This window comes from Berghia stephanieae, chromosome 1, assembly GCF_034508935.2.
Source record: "Berghia stephanieae isolate SIO BIC M18660-M18661 chromosome 1, UCSD_Bste_1.3, whole genome shotgun sequence".
In the NCBI taxonomy this organism is placed as follows: Eukaryota; Metazoa; Mollusca; class Gastropoda; order Nudibranchia; family Aeolidiidae; genus Berghia; species Berghia stephanieae.
This window is the reverse complement of record NC_088360.1, coordinates 97860802-97880801: the sequence shown is the minus strand read 5'-3', so window position 1 is coordinate 97880801 and position 20000 is coordinate 97860802. Positions and strand designations below refer to the sequence as shown.

Sequence of the window (20000 nt, the reverse complement as noted above, 5' to 3'; positions counted from 1 at the left end):
CAGTTTTGTGTTTTAGTACGAATGATATGGCGAGTAGAAGTGGTGAGTATTTTACTAAAAATATATCATCATACTATATGTGACCCTTCGCCTCAAAACGGTATTTAGTCGGGATGGCTAAGATATTGAAAATTGAATTTATAGCCGGGAAATATCAGACTTGTGTTGAGTTTGTATGTTTTATTGAGGAGAATGGATACCATATCTTAGCGTGCCAATGCCAACAATTTATATTTTTGACCAGTTTAACATCTAATTAGGCTTTTAAGCATCTGGGTCGTTCCCACATAATACCGTTTTGAGACGATGGGTGACATATTGCAGTATCAACTAACTGTGCTCAAAGCACTTTACAAAGGGTCCCTGACCAACAGCAGTGTTGCGTTTACCTTTAAGCCGAATTACCCACATCAAAAAAGTGTCTCGTTTACCTTCCAGCCAAAAATCACCCATATCAACATTGTTGCGTTTACCTTCAGCACTAAAGCTGAACATCAAAAAAGACACTGAATCATTATCCATACACATACGCATTTGATCATATATAATAATAAATGACGTGTACGTCACTCTTCTTATTGTTTTTTTTTTTTTTGTTTGTTTTTATTTTTTTTTGTTTTTTTTTTTTGTTTGTTTTGTTTTATAGACCACTAATTGAGTTATTAGTTCTCATATCCGGCTATAAATGGTTAAGGTTAAAAGTAGTTTTGTGTTTTAGTACGATTGAAATGGCAAGTGGAATTGGTGAGTATTTTACTAAAAATACAGCATCATACTATATGTGACCCCTCGCCTCAAAACGGTATTAAGTCGGGCTGGCTAAGATATTGAAAATTGAATTTATAGCCAGAAATATCAGACTTGTGTTGAGTTTGCATTTTTTTTAGGAGAATGGACACCATATTTTAGGGTGCTGGCTAATGCCAACAATTTATATTTTTGACCAGTTTAACATTTAATTCGGCTTTTAAGCATCTGGATCGTTCCGACATCGACATAATGCCGTTTTGAGACGATGAGTCACATATTATTACCTGTGGTGTTGAGGTGTGTGACTTAAATTCGTCCACCATAACATAAACCTTCTCCCAGTTGTCGGCACTGCATTGGATCGTGGTGCTAAAATTGTGAATTGTCCCTATATCATTGATATCCCAACCTATTGTAAAGGGAAAGAAGGGGGTGTGGGGGGGGGGGGGAGAATGATAAATAGTATTATTGTTGTAATCGTGGTGCTAAAATGGAATTGTCCCTATATCAATTGATATCCCAACCTATTGTAAAGGAAAAGAAGGGGGGGGGGGGGGGGTGAGAATGATAAATAAAGTATTATTGTTGTAATCGTGGTGCTAAAATTGTGACTGTCCCTATGTCATTGATATCCCAACCTAGTGTAAAGGGAAAGAAGGGGGTGGGGGGGGTGAGAATGATAAATAGTATTATTGTTGTAATCGTGGTGGTAAAATTGTGAATCGTCCCTATGTCATTGATATCCCAACCTGGTGTAAAGGGAAAGAAGGGGGTGGGGGTGTGAGAATGATAAATAGTATTATTGTTGTAATCGTGGTGGTAAAATTGTGAATCGTCCCTATGTCATTGATATCCCAACCTGGTGTAAAGGAGACGAAGGGGTTGGGGGGGGGGTGTGAGAATGATAAATAGTATTATTGTTGTTGTAACCGTGGTGGTAAAATTTCATTGTCCCAATGTCATTGTATCCAACCTAGTGTAAAGGGAAAGAAGGGGGTGGGGGTGTGAGAATGATAATATTGTAGTATTATTGTGTAACTGTGGTGGTAAAATTGTGAATTGTCCCTATATATTGATATCTCAACCTGTGTAAAGGGAAAGAAGGGGGGATGGGGGGGGGGGTGAGAATGATAAATATGTAGTATTATTGTTGTAACTGTGGTGGTAAAATTGTGAATTGTCCCAATATCAATTAATGTCCTAACCTGTTGTAAAAGGGGCGGGGGGGGGGGGAGTTGAGAATGATGCAATTGTGAATAATAATAATAATGAATAATAATAATAATAATAATAATAATAATAATAATAATAATAATAATAATAATAATAATAATAATAATAATAATAATATAATAATAATAATAATAATAATAATGCATTGCTATTTGTAACGCTAGATCTACATATATACAAAAATGTCAGAGTGCATTCATGTGCATAAATATTAATTCCTAATCACATCATTTGGTCCATTTTCTATATTATCATATGTCAATCATATATTTTATTGACAATGGAACCGAAAGGTTTACAATAATTTATCTTATGTTATTTACTAAAGCTTAACATTTGTTTACAAGAACATAGAGACATATCTACAGACCTAATGGCGGTTGCCATTTTAAAGTGAAGAGCATTTCAGCTGTGACTTTGTTATAGTCAATACTTTTTACATGAATATTTCGAGGCTGTCCTGGGATGTTGGCTAAGGACAAAATAAAGGAAGAGTATTAATATGATTATAAATAAATAGAGGTGCCTAAATGAGTCAATAGAATGGAGATAAAGATAAAGGGAGAAAATCTGACTCATGAATGAACAACACAAAACAAACGACGTTTCGGCCTTTGGCCTTTTTCAAGTAAACACAAAGTACATATATATTTATATTAGATTGTCATAATAATTTTGGCGAAAATTTGTAAATGTATGTGTGTGTGTGTGTGTGTGTGTGTGTGTGCAATGGAAGATATATATATATATATATATATATATATATATATATAAAAGAGAGAGAGAGAGAGAGAGAGAGAGAGAGAGAGAGAGAGAGAGAGAGAGAGAATGTGTTTACTTGAAAAAGGCCAAAGGTCGAAACGTCGTTTGTTTTGTGTTGTTCATTCATGAGTCAGATTTACTCCCCTTATCTTTATCTCCATAATATTATGATGGATTGTAATGATGGTGGTAAGATTGTGAATTGTGCCAATATTAATTGATATCCCAATGAACCTCGTGTAAATGGCGAGGGGTTGAGAATGGTAAAGAGAATTATTTGTTTTCTTGGTCGTATGATTTTGAATTTTGAATATTTCATTGACTTTGACACCCCCAGCCTTGTGTTAAGGGATAGTGGATGAGAATGAGAATGCTATTTATTATTGTTTTACAGTCCACAGCCTCTTGCAGCTTATGGTAAATCCATACCTTTTGGTATAGAATAGAAATAAGTGTCAATTGGATTCAATAGTCTGATGTCACGTCGCCCAGCAACGGCGACTATCTTGGTTCTAAACAAAGCAAATCGATACTTTTTATTCTTCATGCTGGCTAGAACTTTTCACATGTCTTGTGATCAGAATATGTAAAAGTCAAAACATGATAATATTTATGAGGTTTTTTTTTCCTCTGGATACTCTTTTATGCTCGTCGGAGAAATATTTCATAAGGGCGTCCGCCATTATTCCAATATTTTAGAGCCAGTTATTAAGTTACCATGTGTCATTACGAGGGAAGTGAAGTCATGACTGTTGAAGCGTATTATGTCCGTTGAAATAAATCTAATAAAGCTGTGAAAATAATAATTCAGAAGTATGAAAAATGAACAGTGATCGACGTAAACATAATATATGCAGGTCTGACATCTGGACCCACTTATGAGCCTAGTTTAACATTGTTGTAATGGACAATATTTTGTGTCGTTTTCAAAAATATATTTACTTACTTACTTATCCGAACCAGCGACCACCTGGGCTCTAGCCCTTCGGTCTTGTGCAATGACGTAGAAGTCTTTTGTAGTTGTTCCAGGTGACCATAAAGTGTGCTACTGATGCTTGGATTTGGTGGGAGGAATGTGCATCTAAAAATATATTTCCATTACAACAATAAGCCGATAAGGAATTGGGTTATCAGACCTGCAAATAAGTGCACGTTGACAGTGATCCTTTTGAAATGGAGCGATCATTAATGTGAGCTAATCTTTCCAATGTCTTCTCCGACGATGAATAAATAACACAAACATTTGCGTTCAAAATGGCGTCATTAGAAAAAACAATACTTCTAATTATTTAGCTGTTGTGAATTGTTAAAATAAAATGACAATAGCATCATTTCGTTTGATTTAAGATAGAGTCAAGATACATAATCAATGTCGTTTAGTTATTTAGTTTTGTAATCTTAAATATCATATTTATTAAACAAACTGAATGCCTAGATATATGATATCAATTATACGATTTTAATATTTTAACAATGCTTAAATTAAACAAATTAAATATGCCCTTCATTCTTTCATCTACAAGGGACATTTTTATTTAGGGTATATTCCAAAGGATGATTGGATTAAACCAGGCGTCAGCCGCAATGCAGAGCTTCAAAGTGAACTAGAGCGACTACACAGCGTGGATCATGGAAGAAAATCGACCTCTGTCCTTTTTCTTTTTTTTTTTGGTACAAAGCATAGTTTATGCATTTATATAAAGCAATATTCATTAAACATGCTCAAAGCGCTTTATTAGGAGTCGGAAGCCAACAGAAACACTTAACATGCAGGACGAGCACGAGACATAACGCCTGTTTGTTGATACATTGCATTTTTTGGCGACACAGACAGGTACCCCATATTACATACTGAATACGTCGAGGAAATGTGAGAAAAGGGCTTTTTCCAAGGACTCAACTATGCAAATCTCAGATGCAACGCGGCTATGTGGTCAAGTGGTAGGACACTCGCTTTCGGATCGGAAGGTCCTGAGTTCGAGCCTCGCGCTCGGCGCATAGTTGAGTCCTTGGAAAAGGCTCTTTACTCACATTCTCTCACCGTACTCAGGTGTAAAATGAGTACCCGGCCGTTAATAGCGCTGTCTTTGTCCGAAAAATTATAATATCGCCTAACAGGCGTTATGTTCCGTCCTACATGTTAAATGTTGCTGTTGACCAGGGATCCCTTGTAAACGCTTTGAGCACATATAGTGGATATTGCGCTATATAAAGCTCAATATTATTTATTATTATTTCTTACCTGGAATCTTTGTCTCATTGCTAAACCAGCGGGAACCGAACCTGTTAACGGCTGCCACCCTGAATGACGGCAATAAACAAATGTCATCTACTGGACCCAATGTATAAAAACCGCCATGGATCTGTGAGAACGGGACGGACAAAATAATAATGATAACATAATTTCCAACATTCTTCCATTGACTGAATTCATAATTTGTCACTTGCTTCAGTCGTAGCCTACTTAAACTTACAGCCTTTTATCTAGTCCAGAGCCATTGGACTCCTGGATCCCGAGTTTATCCAAGTTGCTATAGCGTGCAACGGGCATAGCAATTGGCTGCTACCGATTGGATAGGACTCTAGTCTATCGAAAGGTACTTTCCACCAGATCTTACATACCCAACTACCCTATCATTACTGTGTGGATAAGGGAAGAAAAAAAATTTCGACTTGAGCCGGGATCGGCTCGGTCCCTTTGCTCTGCCAACTGAGCGTGATATTTTTCTTCTGTTTTCGTTTGCCACTTTTCCATACTCTTTAATAGGGACGATCGATCTATAGGGAATGAGATTAGCGGAAGAGTAGCGTCCCTTGATTGGACGTCACCCATAGTCTGTGACGTCACAGGGGGACAAGTTATTAGAGAACGTCATGTTGGTTGTGCGCTTCCGCGAGGACGAGAGACGCATGCGCACAACCAACATGCCGTTCTCTCTCTAATAATTTTCCGCCGGTGACGTCACAGACTATGGGTGACGTCCAATCAAGGGACGCTACTCTTCCGCTAATCTCATTCCATATATAGTCTTTCCATGTGTTTGAGTCATTGGTCACATTGCAAAAAAGGCTCAAAATAACCTACGGAATGAAAAGTGTTCACAGTTTTCGAAATATCCCACAACACAAAAGATCATTTTCTTCAGCTTGACTCATGAATATATTTACAACTTTCAAAAACAAAACAGAGTGTTTATGTTTGTTAAGAAAGATTCAATCATTGGACAGCAAAATATCATGTGATCGATGCCTCGGTTGGACGAAAACCTGAATACCTAGATTGGTCCAATTCTCATTATTATTGATATAAAGTGTCCGCTTCACGCTTTTCTGGGTGTAATTCATAGAAATGTGTCAGGCAAATTAGTCCACGCTTCGATGTTAGCTTTATGGCAAACTTGTCAAAGAGGCCTGAAACATTAATGTGCGGCTATGTGGTCTAGATGTATGACACTCGCTTTCGGATCAGAAGGTCCTGGGTTCGAGCCTCGCTCGGCGCATAGCTGAGTCCTTGGAGAAGGCTCTTTACTCACATTCTCTCACCGTACTCAGGTGTAAAATGAGTACCTGGCTGTTAACAGCGTTGTCTTTGTCTGAAAAAAATTGTAACATCGCCTAAAAGGCGTTGTCCCGTCCTAAACGATAAGTGTTGCTTTTGGCCAGGGACCCCTTGTAAAGTGCTTTGAGCACATTTAGTGGATATTGCGCCGTATAAAAGCTCGCTTTTTTATGTTATTAATGAAGACCATCTGTAAAATGGTGGTATTTTCTTATCAAATATATATTGATAGATAGATATGGAGCGACAGAGAGAGAGAGAGAGAGAGAGAGAGAGAGAGAGAGAGAGAGAGAGAGACAGAGAGAGAGAGAGAGACATTACATACAAAAGCGATCTGTTTCCACTGATGTGGTAAGACCTTGGGTTCCAATACCGACACCACGTAGATGGTACCGGGTGACACCTTGGTGTCTGGTTGCCATTCCAAGGTGATGTTTTTGGTTGTGATGTCCAGGAATGCTGACACCTCGGGTTTGGCTGGAATATAACCTGAACGAGAAATTATAGTAAAATAGATCTCAGTGAAGTCTATGGAGATATCGAGTAAAATCATCATTGGTGATTTTTTTTTAAAATATTTATCTTTTATGACATTTTAAAATCGTACTAAAAGCTGACGAGGCGTGCCTAATACTTTTCTGCCATCTGCTTGGATTAAAACTGATGTATAAAGTTATTGTTTTGTTTTTGTTTTTGTTTTGTTTTGTTTTGTTTTGTTTTATTTGTTTGTTTGTTTGCTTGTTTGTTTTTTTTGTTGGTTTTTTTGTTTGTTTTTTGTTGTTGTTTTTTTTTTTTTTTTGGTTGTTTTTTATTAATTACTTTTTATTGGTTGAAGAATGGTTTTTAGCCCGAAACGTCCGTGTTTGCTATTTTGTTCTTTTAAAAAAGCTGTTATATCCATTTTTGTTCAGAGTTTTTAATGAAGCTGGGACTTTCTTTGAAGACTTCCTTGAAGCGCCAGGCTGGAGAGTTTTTTGACAAGATATGGTATTTTCATCAATCGATATGTGAAGGACGAGTTTTCTGGCCAACACTTTTAAAATCGGGTTTTTAGAGTACGCAGTTTTGTCAATCAACCACAAACAGCTGCTGCCTCAACTCAACACAAGTGCTTATCTATTGACAACACGCCATAATGTGTGTTATGTAAAGCATGTGTTCCTTGATCGTTTTCTATTATTATCTGTGTTCGTTTCATTGATGTGGTGATGTACATTCATAAAGACAATAATAGTCTTTAGTCTTTGTGTCTTATCGCTTTCACTTCCTATCAGAACTCTCCTGTCTCTGAAGTGGTAGATCTTGCATGGACAGTTGTCAAAAGGAGACTGTGGGTAGCCTTCGGTCCAATACAAAAATGAAGGCTTTTCACATAAAAACAACATTTTTATGGGCTTGAAGAAATTATGCGTTGTTGCCTACCGTTTTACACTCTATGGCAGTATTGAGAAAGAGGGATACACTATATCTCATTATCTGACCTATTTCTATTCTGCGGTTATGTGGTCTTGTGGTATGACACTGGCTTTCGAATCGACAGATCCTGGGTTCAAGCCTCGTTCGACCCGCATAGTTGAGCGCTTGAAAAGGCGTTTTACTCACATTCTTTCACGGTACTCAGATGTAAAATGGGTAGCTGGCAGATAACAGCGTTATCTCTGTCGGAATCGTTCTACATGTTACAGGTTGCTGTTTGTCAAGGACCCTTTGTTAAGCTCTTTGAGCACATTAAGTGGATAGTGCTCTATATTATAAAAGCTCACATTTTTCTCCAGTTAGGTTTGTCGGTGATTGTATAACGTGGTTGATTTCATGTATTATTGAAAGTGACATCATTTGCTCACTTATAATTGATATATCTATAAAATAGATATCATATCATATACCAGTAGTGTTGGGTTCATAAATTATGATTTTAGTATATATTATATTAATTCGTTCATTACTGTGCATCCGAAATATCTTATTTCAGCGTTTGAATTCGATATTCAACAATTAAGTCAGCCTGAGGTAACAACATTGTGGGCAGTAGATCAGATTTTGTGTGGTCAATCTCGTATTGTGTCCGAATTAATCAGATAAAAACAATTGAGTTCAAAGTCAAAGTAATCAGTGAATATAATAATTTTGTCTTCGTTTTTTTTGTAGCTTATTTTTTCTTTGGTTGTGTTATTGATTTTGTTTTGTTTTTGTTTGTTTGTTTTTTTGTTGTTTTTTTTTGGGTTGTTTTTTTTTTTGTTTTGTTTAGCTATATATAGATAGTATGCGCTTGGCTAAGAAGCTCATAACATTGCCATCCGGAAGTATAACGGACCAACACACAAAACTGTGTGTATCCATGAACGTTTATAGTCAGGTTAATACAGTTCAGTGAGCATTACTCATAAACGCGGATCGCAAAAAACAAAAACAAAGACCTGAGTGACGTCATCTACTAACTATCTATAGATAGTATGCAGATGACGTCACTCAGGCCTTTGTTATTGTTTTTGCCATCCGCGTTTGTGAGTTGTTCTCACTAAACTGTATTAACCAGACTATAAAAGTTCATGGTTACACAGAGTTTGTGTGTTGGTCCGTTATACTTCCGGATGGCAATGTTGTGAACTCCTTGGCCAAGCGCATTCTATCTATAGTGGGGGATGGATTTTTTAGTATTGTTTTCTCTTGCTTTTCCTGTTTGTATTTTTTTACATGAAACACATCTCACGTCCCTCTTAGCCTTACATTCTCTCTCTCTCTCTCTCTCTCTCTCTCTCTCTCTCTCTCTCTCTCTCTCTCTCTCTCTCTCTCTCTCACTCTCTCTCTCTTAAAAGCACAATATTATATATATATATATATATATATATATATATATATATATATATATATATATATATATATATATATATATATATATATATATATATATCGTAGTTTAGACAGTTTATATGGCCACATTTAATCTCCCTTTGCTTTTAACAGCACAATATTACAAGCTGAGCTGATGTAGAAACAGTGCTGTATATGCATATTGCAACTATATCTCTCTACCTATCTATCGACCTCCATCTCTATCTAACCGTATATTTTTCTGTCTATTTATCTTTCTCGGAGTGTGTGGTTTTCTCCACTTGAATCACCCCGTAAAACCTACTCTTTGTCTCAGGACGAAATTTTAAGAAACTTTCAAGCACAGTTTTAAACAATATTCTTTCCTACCCCTATGCTTGAACTTGATAAGCGAGCAGGTCCCTACGCATTCAATGAAGTCCGGTCCCCTTCCGTCATCCCTGCAGTCCACCAGCCAATCTGTGTTGTAGGGTATAACGCTCAAGGCAGGAGGACCTAAGCACTGAATCAAGCCCTCAACCTGGAGTGATGAGAAATATGAAAGAAATAGTGAAAGTGCTAGATGAAAACATGGAATAAAGATGAAGTTAAGTATCATCGTGTCAGATCGTAGCCTTCGTAATCTCGTAGCCTGACACTAGGACCATAGCCATCGTTAACTTATAGCATGACACTCTCGTCCGTTCTAAGTCCCGTGTGCACGGAATATTCCTCCAAAGTTACGAAATGTGATGCCGTGGTTTTTTTTCATGCAGACTTATATTTTAAGCGACAAATACGAATTTTGAATTCCGATAATGATTGACCAAACGGTGTTTTCTCACAATAAAGAATTCCTTTGATCTTTTCATCGTTTGCAATAAAATATGACTCAAACTTTAAAATGTTTATGGATGACATCACTCTGGTCTTCTTATTGTTTTTGCCATCCACGTTTATGAGTACTTCTCACTAAACTGTATGAACCAGACTGTAAAAGTTAATGGTTACACATAGTTTTGTGTGCTGGTCCGTCATACTTCCGGATGGCAATGTTGTGAGCTTCTCCGCCAAGCGCTTACTATCTATAGTAATGGTGTGTTGATTCACTTTCCCGTGGGGAAATTATCATAACAAATTTGCATTCAGTGGCGTAGCTTAGCAAATAATTTTGGGTTGTTTGAAATAGTTTAATGGACATGATCAATATTAACCTTCCATGTGTTCGAAGTCGAAAACATGAATATAGATCGCTCCCATTATAGATAGCATTTATCTCGTACTTCACAGCATTGAAAACAGGCGGCGATTATACGATATTTCTTCCCTAGTGGGCAAAGGCCAAATAATACATTGGACGACACAAGCAGCCCGTTAGGTGTTTATACATTTTTCGGACAAAGACATAAATGTTTAAAAAACAGGAGCGTCTTCGAATTTTTACGCCCATCTCCGACAGGACGAGGAGAAAAGCCTTTCACAAAGACATAACACCCGGCCAAATGTTGAGCAAGACATCTCATAAAGGTCGGACAAGACATGTCACGAAATCTCACTGGTCATCCCTCGATTACGCTACGAGTTTGCCTTTCTTGAATTATGTTCACTGGAAGGGGGGGGGGGGTGCGCTTTGAATGTATACATGTGAAATATCACTGAATGTAAACTTCTTTAACACCAGATTCCATGTAAATTTTGTACAGTATAACCTTTCAAAGGAACCGCAGTTTTCAAATACAAGAGATGCATAATTAAGATGACATAAACATTTATTAATTTCACGTCTCCCCTCTGAGTTCCTGGTTGTAAACCATACTGCTATTTGCCGCTTGCCATGAAAAAGAATTCCGCGCTTCGCCTCTCTGGAGAAATAATTGTAAATTTGCCTCTCTGTCAAATGTGCATGTTTAATCCATACTTTTTATCAGTTTTTATGAATGTAGAATTCACAACGGGAAGCTACGCCTCTGGCTTTCCAATATTAAATTGTAACAATTGTTTATGTCAGGTGTGTACAAAGTGTACATTTTGCTGTGTCATTTTGAATTCAAGATGGCAATAATAGTGAGTAGAGTAGTGCGCATGAATCTCGTGAAATAGAAATCCCTGATCAAGCCTGTGGGCGAGTTTAGCGATCGTTATCACAACAGAATTCACTGTTTATAACATCGTATTGTAAAACATCAAAATGTTCACTCATTTCAGACCCTTCGTTTTTTATACACCGTAAAGAAGAAAATTCTTAAGTACGAGAATCGATGCAAAAAAAATCGGCTTAATGTCAGTAACAATTCGAGTGTTCGAGCCAATACTCTTCAACGGTCGTAACGTCACTTCCCTCGTAATGACGCATAGTAACTTAGCAACTGGCTCTAAACTATCGGAACAATGGCGGACGCCCTTATGAAATATTTCTCCGGCCAGCATAAAAGAGTATCCAGAGGAGAAAAAAAAACATAAATTTGATCATCATGTTTTGACTTTTACACATTCTGATCACAAGACCTATGAAAAGTTCTAGCCAGCTTGAAGAATAAAAAGTAATGATTTTTTTTTGTTTAGAATCAAGATGGCGCCGTTGCCGGGCGGCGTGACATCAGACGACTGAATCCAATTATTATTCAAATCCATGTGAAGATATCGACGTCAACCCATGCACACGGGTTGTGGAACAGACAATAGGATCGTCGCGTTGCCATCGTTAACTTATAGATAGTTCGAAGATGACGTCACTCAGGCCTTTGTTATTGTTTTCGCCATCCGCGTTTGTGAGTTGTTCTCATTAAACTGTATTAACTTGACTATAAACGTTCATGGTTACACAGAGTTTGTGTGTTGGTCCGTTATATTTCCGGATGGCAATGTTGTGAACTCCTTGACCAAGCACATTCTATCTATAGATAGTTCAAATTTGACGTCACTCAGGTCTTTGTTATTGTTTTTGCCATCCGCGTTTATGAGTAATTCTCACTAAACTGTATTAACCAGACTATAAACGTTCATGGTTACACATAGTTTTGTGTGTCGGTCCATTATACTTCCGGATGGCAATGTTGTGAACTCATTAGCCAAGAGCATACTATTTCTAACCTTACACTGACAAAAACATTACGTGAAAAAGACAAGTCTTTGGTTACACAAGAAAACAAATTGTGAGTTGTATTCAATGGTTCAACCAATGGGATCACTTGTTGATGATTGACTTGGTCAGATTGTGCCTCCTTAATCTCGGAGCCTGACACTGGCTAAAAGTTACTTCATAATACAGGGCGACGACAAGCGAAAGAAAACAAGTCGTGAGTTGTATTCAACATTTCATCCAATAGGACCATTTGCTTCCTTGAGCTCTACTAACAACTCACTACACGTTGCACTTACCTAAAAATCACAGCAATAGCCTTCAACAGTCGTGACGTCACTTCCCCCGTAATGACGCATAGTAACTTAGCAACTGGTTCTAAAACTCCAACGAGCAAAAAAGTGTGTCCAGAGGAGAAAAACATTATAATTCTGATCATGTTTTGACTTTTTTACATTCTGATCACATGACACGTGAAACCGGTCTAGCCAGCATGGAGAATAAAAAGTACTGATTTACTTTGTTTAAAACCAAGCAGCTCACAACATTGCCATCCGGAAATAAAAAGGACCAACACCCAAAATTATGTGTAATCGTGAACGTTTACAATCTGGTTAATACCGTTTAATGAGAATTACTCATAAAAATGGATGGCAAAAAAAAAAAAAAAAAAAAAACAATTACAAAGACCAAAGTGACTTCATCTTCATTCTATCTATCATGTAGTAACTTGCTGTATTGTAAACACTATTTTAAAAATTGTTTTTTACAATTTGAGTTGGGGTTTTTTTTCAAATAAATTTAAGAGGAGAAAAAATTATTATATGGATATGATATGAAATTCGAAAAAAAAGTTTTTTGGTCGTGGGTAATATCGCCATGCAAAATTTCACTGCAATAAAACAAACAGTTTTAAAAATATAAACCTATAAACTTGGATATCAATTGGATTCAGTATTCTGATGTCACGCCGCCCAGCAACGGCGGCCATCTTGGTTCTAAACAAAGAAAATAATTACGTTTTATTCTTCATGCTGGCTAGAACTTTTCATAAGTCTTGTGATCAGAATGTGTAAAAGTAAAAACATGATCAAATTTATGGGGGGGGTTTTCTCTGGATACGCTTTTATGCTCGCCGGAGAAATATTTCATACCGGCGTCCGCCATTGTTCCGATAGTTTAGAGCCAGTGTTACTAAGTTACCATGCGTCATTAGGAAGGAAGTGACGTTACGACTGTTGAAGAGTATTATGAAACGAACGATAATATTGGATAGGTTACATATTGAATCACAAGGCGGCATAACAATTTAAGTAGCGTGGCTCAGCGGTACGGTCTTTGCTTCGTACCCGAAAGGTAACGAGTTCGATCACCCGCCCCTGCGTTGTGTGCCCTAGAGCAACTCACCTCGCCCTAGCTCAATTTGCGGCGCTGTATTGCGGCTGACGCCTGGGTTATTCCAGTCTTCGCTTGGAATAGACCCTAGAGACAAAGTTGCCCTATGGGATGAATAAAGGGAATTTTATTTTATTTTGTATAGGCAGATTCTACGGATAACGGGACGCAAAAAGCGGGGATGGATGATCTTTATTGACGACCAGCATATAAATAGTATGCGCTTGGCTAAGAAGCTCACAACATTGCCATCCGAAAATTAACGGACCAATACACAAAACTATCTGTATCCTTGATCGTTTATAGTCTTGTTAATACAATTGGATTCAGTAGTCTGATGTCACGCGCCCGGCAACGGCGGCCATCTTGGTTCTAAACAAAGAAAATCATTACTTTTTATTCTTCAAGCTGGCTAGAACTTTTCATATGTCTTGTGACCAGAATGTGTAAAAGTCAAAACATGATCAAGTTTATGTTTTTTTTCCCTCTGGATACGCTTTTATGTTCGCAGGAGAAATATTTTATACGGGCGTCCGCCATTGTTCCGATAGTTTAGAGCCAGTGTTGCTAAGTTACCATGCGTCATTATGAAGGAAGTGACGTTAAGATTATCGAATCCTATTCAGTGAGAATTATTCGTATACGCGGATGGCAAATAAAAAGACCCGAGTAAAGTCAACTTCATCTAAATTTGGATTGGAAAATAAGATGTCATTTCTCTGAAACCAGAAGGTAATGGGCATGATCTATATCAACTTTCCATGTGCTCGAAGTCTTTGGTCACATTGCAAAGTGTGTTGCGGGTGGTTGGATGGGAGCATCACCCTTGAATCATATATACCTATGATGTTCGCATGGGTGTACGATCCGATAGTGATGTCGTTTCTTCTTCTCTTTACTAGCCTATCCTGCTTCTTTGGTTTGTGATTGTATTTTTGACAGGGGATATTTTTTTTTCTGTAAATCTTCTGCCTGTTTGTTCTTGGTTATTTATAATTTAGCTTATGATATCTTTAGGTTATGATTTTGATTTACATTTGTACTATTTTTGTTAGATTGCTTGTTTTTTTGTTTTTTTTTTTTGTTTCAGCGGTCTCTCATATAACCTCAATTGTGTTGGAAGAGACCTAAAGCAACAAACAAACAAAACAAATTGCAAAGTGTGCTCAAAATGACCTAAATAGTGAAAAGAGGTCACATATTTTTAAATATCTAACATCATATTGGTCATTTGATTCAGCCTGACGCATAGGTATGTTTATAATATTTGTAAACAAAGCAGCGTGTATACATTAGTTGAAAAATATCCAATCGTTGGACAGCAACAAATCATGTGATTGATGCCTTAGTTGGACGAAAACATGAATATAGATCGCTCCCATTTTTTTTTTCATGCAGCAAAAAGCAATATATACATAAGCTGACTTATCAAAACGTGGAATTTGTGACACACCTTAAATCGTGCTCGAACAAATATAGTTGGTTATTTATAGAAGTTGGTTATTTATAGACAAAATAACGTGAATGAAATTGACATCTTTCTGGACGTTGTTATTGTTTTTATAGAAAGTTCGAAGATGACGTCACTTAGGCCTTTGTTATTGTTTTTGCCATCCGCGTTTGTGAGTTGCTCTCACTAAACTGTATTAACCGGACTATAAAAGTTCATGGTTACACAGAGTTTGTGTGTTGGTCCGTTATACTTCCGGATGGCAATGTTGTGAACTCCTTGGCCAATCGCATTCTATCTATACCGCCAGATAGGTAACTAGTTATCACACGATTTTCTCGATCATATGATACAGTTTAAGTTTACACAGAGTTTTTTTTTGTGTTGGTTCTATTGACCAAGCGGTAGAACAGTGTGGGTACTTTACTTAAGTACCATCGATAGTAAAACCTCCTGTGTAGTTTGCTACCGATCACTGCCATTGTTTACATAATGACGATTGTCCGAGAGGCGTGATTATCTAAGTGTCTATTCTCACTTCACTGTACTATCCAAACTATAAATTTTAATGGTTAAATAGAGTTTTCTGCGTTGGTCCGTTATACTTCCGGATGGCACTGTTGTAAGCTTCTTAGCTAAGCGCATACTATCTATAGATAACCAGCTTTGTTTGTCCGAGCGGTGTGATGTTTTGATTAGTCAAATATATAGGGTGAGATTCGCTTGGCAAGATTCACAACATTGCCATCGTAAGTATAACGGGCAATCAAACTTGGTAACCATGGATCTTTGTTATTGTTTTTTGATCCGTTTATGAGAACAACTCACAAACGGATGCCGAAAAACCAAAACACAAGGCCTGAGTGACGTCACGTCATACTATCTATTAGGTGAACTGGATTCCGCCTTTGGCTCACAACATTGCCATCGTTAAGTTATAGATAGTTCGAAATGCAAGACCTCAGGTCTTTGTAATTTTTTTGCATCGCGTTTATGAGTAATGACTCAACGAACTGTTTTACCGACTATTAAACGTAATGGAAACACACAGTTTTGTGTTGTACGTTATATTCGGATGCAATGTATGGCTTTTGCAGGCATACTATCTTAGCTGACATGTGTAGCCATCGTTATAGATAGCATGACACAAGAACCTCGAGACTGGCCCGTTTGAGTCATTTTAGTTTGCTAGCGTTTAGTGAGTTGTCGTTACAAGCTCAAGAAACAAAATATTCATTGGTTGAACTATTGAATTCAATACGATTGTTTTCCGTTGTGGACCAAAGACTGGCGTTTGTGACGGCTCTTGGTCAGTGTCATCTACTATAAAAGTTTACGATGGCTACGCTTTGGCTCCCTGATTGTAGCCGTCGTAAACTATTATAAACCAACACTGTGCATGCGGTCCATTTCATAATAGACAGGTAGATAACCACGCCTCTCGGACAATCGTCATAATGTAAACGAATGACAGTGATTGGTAGACACAGAAACTACGCAGGTTTTACTATCGATGGTATTTTTTAAAGTAAAATACCCACTGTAGTGCCGCATGATCAATAGATAGTTCGAAGTTGACGTCACTCAGGTCTTTTTTATTTTGCCATCCGTATTAAAATGACTATAAACGTTCATGGTTACACACAGTTTTGTGTGTTGGTCCGTTATACTTCCGGATGGCAATGTTGTGAGCTTTTTAGCAAAGCGCATACTATCTATAGAACTAACAGAAAATTATATGTAAATTTAAACGTTCATAATCTGATCGAGATAATCGAGAGATAACCAGTCACCCATTTGGCGGTATAAAAACAACAACAATTATCAGGGAGAGGTCGATTTCGTTCACGTTATTGTTTATAAACAACCAACTATGTTTGTCCGAGCACGTGTGAGGGTGTGTCACAAATTCCATATTTTGATTGGTCAAAAATCTACTGATTAATTCCTCATAAACGAGGATGGCAAAAAATCATTAACAAAGACCCGAGTGAATTCAACTTCATTCTATGTATATATATATATATATATATATATATATATATATATATATATATATATATTCCTCTATTCTACCCCCCCCCCCCTTCACGGCCGATTGGTTACCGAAAAAAACGTGCCGCTTTGCATTGATGATGATATTTTTAATGTGCAACTGACAAGAAACTTAACAAATTAACTGCATTACACCTTTGGATTAATACAAAATTGTGACTATATTATGAGACTAGCATCCAGACTAGGTGTTGTTGAATAGCATTTGTATATTTATATATATAATTATTAACATAATCTATATATATATATATATATACTGTTCGCTTGGTTAAGTAACTTACAACATGCCCCGGATGGATTAACGGACAAACCAAACTCTGTGATAACTTTAAACGTTTTATAGTCTAGTTAATACAGAAGTGATAATTACTCATAATAGTACTGGTTGTCAAAATATGCAATACAAGACCTGAGTAACGTCAACTTCTTCTCACTAAACTATAGAATGAGTGAAGTTAACATCAGTCTGCTCTTTGAAATAGTAGATCAATATCCACTAAACGTGCTCAAAGCGCTTTACGTGGGTCACAAGCCATAGTAACACTTAAACATGTATGATGAAACACGAAGCCTATTGGGCGATATTACATTTTTCTTTTCCGACAGAGGCAACGCTGTTAACTGTCAGGTACTCATTTTACACTTGCGTACGATGAGAGAATATGAATAAAGATTTTTTTCCAAGGACTCAATCATGCGCCCTTTCTTCTTTGTTCCTATTAAAACATGAGTCATATAAATAGTGATATCGTACTAATTTATGATGTGGTGTTATAGATAGAATGAAGGTGATGTCACTCTTGCCTTTGTTATTGTATTTTGCGATCCGCGTTTATGAGATAGGATGCGCTTGGCCAAGGAGTTCACAACATTGCCATCCGGAAGTATAACGGACCAGCACACAAACTCTGTGTAACCATGAACTTTTATAGTCTGGTTAATACAGTTTAGTGAGAACAACTCACAAACGCGGATGGCAAAAACAATAACAAAGGCCTGAGTGACGTCATCTGCATACTATCTATAGATAGTTCGAAGATGACGTTATTCAGGTCTTTGTTATTGTTTTTTGCCATCCGCGTTTATGAGTAATGCTCACAAAACGGTATTATCCAAACTATTAAAGTTCATTGTTACTTACATAGTTTTGTGTGTTGGTCCGTTATACTTCCGGATGGCAATGTTATGAGCTTCTTAGCCAAGCGCAAACCTATCTATAGATAGTATGCAGATGACGTTATTCACGTCTTTGTTATTGTTTTTTGCCATCCGCGTTTATGATTAATGCTCACTGAACTGTATTAACCCGACTATAAACGTTCATGGATACACATCGTTTTGTGTGTTGGTCCGTTATACTTCCGGATGGCAATGTTGTGAACTCCTTAGCCAAGCGCATACTATATATAACACCCTTTTCTTCTTTGTACCTTGAGGTAGAGTGAAGTTGACTCACTCGGGTCTTTGTTGTTGCTTTTTGCCATCCGCGTTTATGAGTTATTCTCACTAAACTGTATTAACCAGATTATAGATAGTATGCGCTTGGCTAAGAAACTCACAACATTGCCATCCGGAAGTATAACGGACCAACATAGAAAACTATGAGTAACCTTAAACGTTAAAAGTCTGGTTAATACAGTTCAGTGAGAATTACTCATAAACGCGGATGGCAAAAAAATAAAAGCAAGAACAAAGACCAGAGTGACGTGATCTTAGTTTTCTCTATTAAAATCCAGGCCAAATACATAGCGATATATCTGACCGATTGATGCGCAAAAAAATATTTTATGATTTCATTTTTCATTTTAAAAAATATTTTTTTTTCAATTTGGATTCTTCAATTTTTTAAAACATGAATATCAGGTGTTATAGTACCGTTTTAATCGAAATGTGTAATATTTTGGCCTGGAGGAAAGACCTATTAGACTCGGACTCGAAATTTAAAAAACAAAAATACCTTGAGCTTTATATAGCTGTGTTATCTATGCGTGCTCAAAGGGCTTTACAAAGGGTCCCTGACCAACTACAAGTAAATTGAAAACGAGACATGACGCCTGTTAGGCGATATTACAATTTTTTCCAGACTTTGACAACGCTGTTAACGACCAGGTACTTATTTAACACCTGAGTACAGTGAGAGAATGTGAGTAAAGAACCCTTTTTTTTAAGGACTCAACTATGCACCGAGCTCCCGGGTTAATATAAATCCCCGTTATCGGTCAAAAATCGTCTTATATACATATAAATAAAATTGATATCTTTATCTATCATACTATTTTCGAAAGATGAGGCTAGGATTATTTTAACTCACTCAACCCGAACACCGACTATATCGTAGTTTACCCGGGTTACTTTTACCCCATGCCTATTTATTACATTTTTATGAGACAAATTATAGGAGTAGTATCAAAGCTATTGTTTTTAGTTTTTACATGGTCTAGTTGAATAAAACTATCTATGTACACGCTCATTTTTAATACATTTTTTCCAATTTTGAAAAGTAGCAAAAAAAATCTAGGATTGAGTGAGTTAAAGCGTGATGGGTTCCATGATTTCTCAGTGTCTTATCGATTAGCCTTTCAGACGATAACCTGAATACTCGTGATCTTAAATGCCACTTCAAGCTGAATTGATTTTATATTATCACAAAGTGAATTCAAACGTGATGTCTGGGTGTTTTAGAGGCTGATAATTGAATTTTATTGTCACAAAAATACGAAACTTGGGTCGTGTTTCTGCATCTGCCACATAATGTCGATCTTCATTGCGAAGATGTTGATATAATAGTATTATTATTAATGTTTGGTTCCAAGCTGGTTGAGTAAAGAATAAAATAATCTATTTCGGATAATGAGTATAATAATTTCTTTAGAATGACTAAATCTATAAATTCTCATTTCTAG

At 36.9% G+C, this 20000-nt stretch overlaps 1 protein-coding gene across 1 annotated transcript in view; it reads right to left on the bottom strand.

Moving 5' to 3' along the window:
* Positions 1-20000, bottom strand: part of LOC144962501 (uncharacterized) — a 43513-nt gene that overhangs the window by 14880 nt on the left and 8633 nt on the right. The window contains exons 3-7 of the mRNA XM_078895498.1: positions 9506-9656; positions 6630-6793; positions 4988-5108; positions 2354-2455; positions 1035-1159 (exon numbers count right to left, since the gene is read on the bottom strand). Of these exons, the coding sequence (XP_078751624.1) occupies positions 1035-1159; positions 2354-2455; positions 4988-5108; positions 6630-6793; positions 9506-9656 (663 nt within the window). The remainder of the gene's footprint in view (positions 1-1034; positions 1160-2353; positions 2456-4987; positions 5109-6629; positions 6794-9505; positions 9657-20000) is intronic.